We start from the raw sequence: 4,772 nt of genomic DNA, 5'->3' as shown, positions 1-4,772 counted from the left end.
AGCAGTGTTACCAAGGAAGCAGGCGTTGGTCAAGCTGGAGACCATGCTGACACCAAGGCAAGGACGGAGGGTAAGGGCTTTGGCTCGAAATCGTCGTCCATGGAAAGTTAAGGCAGAGCAGAATGGTACGCAGGCGAGGCTGCGGCGTCCGATGAGTATTATACACGTAACGGGTGCGTTTACTAGTGTAATGCAGAAGCAACATGTGGCAGCAGCGACAGCGCACTTTCAGGTGATGAAAGAGCGTGTTGAGCGGATGCACTAGGAGGATGAACTGGACCTGGTTGAGGAGCATATTTTGCCCCGGATTCCAGATGTGTTAGCGCCAGTGGACTTACCGGTGGGTGACATAGGCACAGACCCAGGTGGGTCGAATAAAGACTTTCAGTTGTTTGATGAAGGACCGTTGAGGGTGTTGGGCAAGGAGATTGGACTGCCACAGGCTGACATTGAGGCTATGGTGGTAGCTATAAAATCTATTGCTTATGACAAAGAGAACCCGACATTTGTAAATTGGCCAGGTGTTGAATTGCGGGTGCGTGCTGATGCGGTGCCGCAGTACCATGTGTACAATCACAAGGATATGGATGCCCAGAAAGAAGGTCCTGAAGGTTAAGATCGGTGACTTGAATCGGGGTGGTATTTAGGAAGAGTTAAACAAGTCAGAGATGAAGAATATGAAGTGGTGTGCTATGCCACATTTGGTGTACAAAAAGCCTGGCTTTGATCCGTTGACTGCTGATAACTGGCGGCTGTGTATTAACTATAAGAAGACTAACACGCAGTTTGAGTGGGAGGCGTACCCGGTACCGACAGAGAGGCAATTTTTGTCGTCAGTCAGGGGGCGCAAGTATAGGACCATTGTTGATCGCTTCTGTCAGCAGAAGTTGAGTAAAGAGTCGCAGCAGTATACCACTTTTTGGACTCCGTGGGGACCTCACAAGTTCATAAGGATGCCGTTTGGGCTGAAGCCGGCCTCGTGAATTATGCAGAAGCGCATGGAGTTAGTTTTTAACGAGGTGACTAATCATGTGATGTACATTGATGATAGTGGTACAGGGCATGATGATGGTCGTGAGCATTGGGATGCTCTGCTGGTACTTGTGGCGGCCTGTCAGAAGTATAACGTGAGGTTGTCGTTGGCCAAGTCTAGCTTTGTGTATCACACACAACCGTTTCTGGCTTTGGGCCGGATGGTCAATGAGAATGGTGCGTCCGTCTCTGAGGATCGGTTGGAGGCCATTTTGCGGATGCCTCGGCCAACGACGAAGAATTTATTGAAATCATGGTTTCATACTCTCACGTTTTGGCTTGAGTTCATACCAGATTATGCGCGGATTACAGCACCGTTGTCTGATATGTTGAGCGACGACGTTGGTTTTTACTGGGGCTCGCTTCAGCAGTCAGCGTTTGATACTGTGTAGAAGGGTGTGGCTGAACGTGCAGTCTTGATTGAACCATAGTTTTGTGACAAACTGGAGCTCTACTGTGATGCTTGTGATTCTGTTGGTGTGGCTGGGGGTGTGTTTTTTTTGTTCGGTAGGCTTGTGGTCTTCCAAGTTCAGTGCTGCACAGCTCAACTACCATATTACTGACAAGGAAGCCTTGGCCATTGTATATGTGTTGCACAAGGCTTGGCGGATTGTTAGGCGGTCGGTGCACGGCTTGGTGGTCTATACTGATCATGAGCCGTTAGTGGCTATGATGCGGAAGGAGCCACATGAGTTTGACGATTCAATGCGGGGCAGGCTTATGGGTCGGTATGTTCAGGTCTTGCGGGACTTTAACTTGGCTTTGAAGCATATTCTGGGTGAAGATAATCCGGTAGCGGACGTGATGTCTTGTTTTGGGTATCATATTGATCCGATTATGCAAGTGGAGTCTCCGTTGATAAAGAAGCGTGTGAGTTTTGCAGACCTCTGGTTACGGTGCCTGACACGGAAGAGTATTCGTTGGCACTCAAGCATTTTGACAAGGCGTTGCAGAGGACAGAGGGTTGGTCCCTTTGATGTTGAAGGCTTTGCATTGTCGGGCAGTAACTTGATGGTGCCGCATTCCTCGCCCACTTTAGAAGGTGGGGTGTTTGCTTTGTACACTTTGTTCGGGAGGAGTTGGTATATGAATGCTCTGTTCTCCAAGTTGGATGCTGTTGCTTCGCGGTTGAAGTCGGATAGAGCCACTGTGACGCTGGGAGTGCCGTATTATCCGGGGGCTGCTTGGTTTAAGCAGATAGTACCATCGTTGGCGGATACGCCAATTGTTATTCCGCCTATGCATGGTGTGTTTTTGAAGCATGGGCGTGAGTCGATGCCGCCGCCGCCGTTTGTGACGTTAATTTGCCATCTTAGTCCTCGTTGTGAGAAGTTCACGTTGGCTGAAGAGTTTTGGGCGGCGGTGGACGCGCATCAGCCTTTGACCAGTGCTGTGCTTGGCGCGTTGACTGTGCGACCGGATGACTTCGAGTCCTGTATGGTGCAGAATTGAGTGGCTCCGGCAGAGGCTGATGTAGTTAAGAAACCTGTCCGTTGTGAACGTGACCCCAGGCTAGGGGGTTTTCCTTACAACCAGTTGAGCATGTGGTTGGTTCATGTACTTTCATGACGACCACTGTCATGCCTGGGGAGTTGGTGTTGGAGGAGTCCATGAGTCGGGCTGAGCGTGAGTTTGAGGCGCATCAGGTCCGTGCAGTTGCTGTCATGACTCGTGCGCAACGGTTGCGGGCATCCGCTGCTGAGGTGGCGGTGGCTGCTAGTGGTGAGCCTCCGTCTGAGGAACCGGCGTTCTTGTTGGCCAGACCTCGGGAGCAGTTGGCAGCATCTGGGGTGGATGCATCTCCTGGGTTGCCGGTTTTTGGTCCGCGCACAGAAAGGAAGTTTCTCGAAGACGTGCAATGTGGGCTGTATGGTATTGAAGTGGGAGGTCTTGTTGTCATGCGTGTCTTGCGTTACACGCATGAGCTATTCTCTCATGTCGCACCGGATCGCTTAATCCATCTCGTGAAAGAGTTGTGGGGTTGGACTGGCTTGCGGGCGGGTGCAGTGTGAGCATGTTAGGCGTAGCTGTGGGCCGTGTCAGGAGGTTTCTCCAATTCTTGGACTGACTTGAGGGCAGCTCTAGCAGCCGGAGCGTCCGGATTCAGTTTTGGCTGAGATTGGCATGGATTTTGTTCAGCCCCCAACTACGAATGCGGGGGGTATGAAGTATGCCTTTTTGGCGGTGGATACCTTACTCACAAGGTGTTTGTTCGGATCTTTCCGCTTAGTGTTACTGATGGGGATGCTGTGCGCTTCTTGGAGGAGAAAGTTGTGGCGCTGGGAGTGCCGCAGAGGGTTACGATGGACGCTGATTCTATGTTCAGCACCTATGCTATGGTTAACCTTTGTGAGGCTAGACAGATTGTGCCGCGTTATGTGTCGATCAATCGTCACCAAGGCAATGGGAGAGCGGAGGTTCTCATCCGTACGGTGAAGGACTGGCTCAAGTGTGATGTGGCGGCTGCTGATGCGAACGTAGGGTCATGGGTATACTCAGTTTATGATGTGGTCCGGACTTACAATGCGACGGTGAACTCGGTTACTGGGTTTCCCCGTACTTTCACATGACGGGGCGTACATTTCTGCATGCTCAGCGGGACCAGCTGCAAGAGAGGGTTCTGGTAATGCTGTTAACAGAGCGTAGTACGGAGGCTATGGTGCGTGATGCGGTTGCAGTGCAACGTGATCTGCGTGCGCAGGAGTCTCAGGGTAAGGCGGCTGACTTGCATCGTGTGGATGCGCCAGCGTTTGCTGTAGGTGACTGGGTGAGGTACAAAATCCGTGGTGCTGGTCATGCGTTGGCTACGCAGTATGATGGCCCGGCCAAAATCGTTGCTGTCCTGCCCAATTTGAAGTATGATGTGGAAGTTGCGTTGGGGGTTGTGCGTTCATATATGATCGATGAGATTAAGGCGCATGTTCAAGGGATTGATATGCCGCCTCCGGAAAGGCAGCAGGTGGTCAGCTGTCGGCCGTGTGGATGGTATGAGTCGTGGTTGTTACAACGATCTTCGATGCGGGAGACGTCTTATGAGTATCGACAGGAGTTAGGTCATCGGCTGAAGTGTACAGCGAAGGCAAGTAGGTGAGCTGATGCGATGAGTTCTGTGTGGGGCAGGTGAGAAGGCTGTAAGGATCAGGCGAAGCAGCCTGTTGACTTGCCGCTTGCATCTGCTCCGTTCAGTCAGATTCAGTTGCATATGAATCATGAGGCGATTCTCATTGATAAGTTTCCTGTCGATCAGCCGCGACGGTTCTATCGGTCGCGAGTGATTACTTGCTTAAGGTTCTCGAGGGACGCAACGTTTTGCAACTACATGTTGCGCAGATGGGGTATGCTTCCAATGACATTGGAATGCGTTGAGGCAGGCGGTAGTGATTTGAGTGAGCGGCGTAGTTGGCAGCATGAGTAGTAGCGTGTAGGCGGGAACTTCACTGGGCAGAGGTCAGAGGGAGGGTACGGCATCACGTCCCTGTGGATATACATCGGACTAGCATGGTGGACACACTGGGAATATGACCACCCTATGACATGACAGAGATGTGGTCATAGTGGGGGGTTGTAATATGGGTGTGATCCACAGACAGTAGTGAGCTTGAAGGCTCGTGTGCAGAACTGAAATATTTGTTAGAGTGATGGAGGCATGGAAAAATGTTGCGTGTCTTATGATATTGGTTTATGCCTACAGCTGATTGGGCACTCTACACCGCTCGTGAACTAAATTAGTTACTCACAAT

At 51.2% G+C, this 4,772-nt stretch overlaps 1 protein-coding gene across 1 annotated transcript; it reads left to right on the top strand.

The window, feature by feature from the left end:
* Positions 1–2,597: 2,597 nt before the first annotated feature.
* On the top strand, positions 2,598–3,044 carry SARC_12890 (hypothetical protein; the record flags this gene model as incomplete). The annotated part of the gene is made up of 1 exon (XM_014292995.1): positions 2,598–3,044. One exon carries the CDS (start codon positions 2,598–2,600, stop codon positions 3,042–3,044), a length of 447 nt encoding a protein of 148 aa, XP_014148470.1.
* Between the last annotated feature and the right edge of the window lie 1,728 nt (positions 3,045–4,772).

Source organism: Sphaeroforma arctica (assembly GCF_001186125.1).
Source record: "Sphaeroforma arctica JP610 unplaced genomic scaffold supercont1.2680, whole genome shotgun sequence".
In the NCBI taxonomy this organism is placed as follows: domain Eukaryota; class Ichthyosporea; order Ichthyophonida; genus Sphaeroforma; species Sphaeroforma arctica.
Note: the sequence above shows the minus strand (reverse complement) of the source record. Positions and strands in the feature narration are given on the sequence as shown.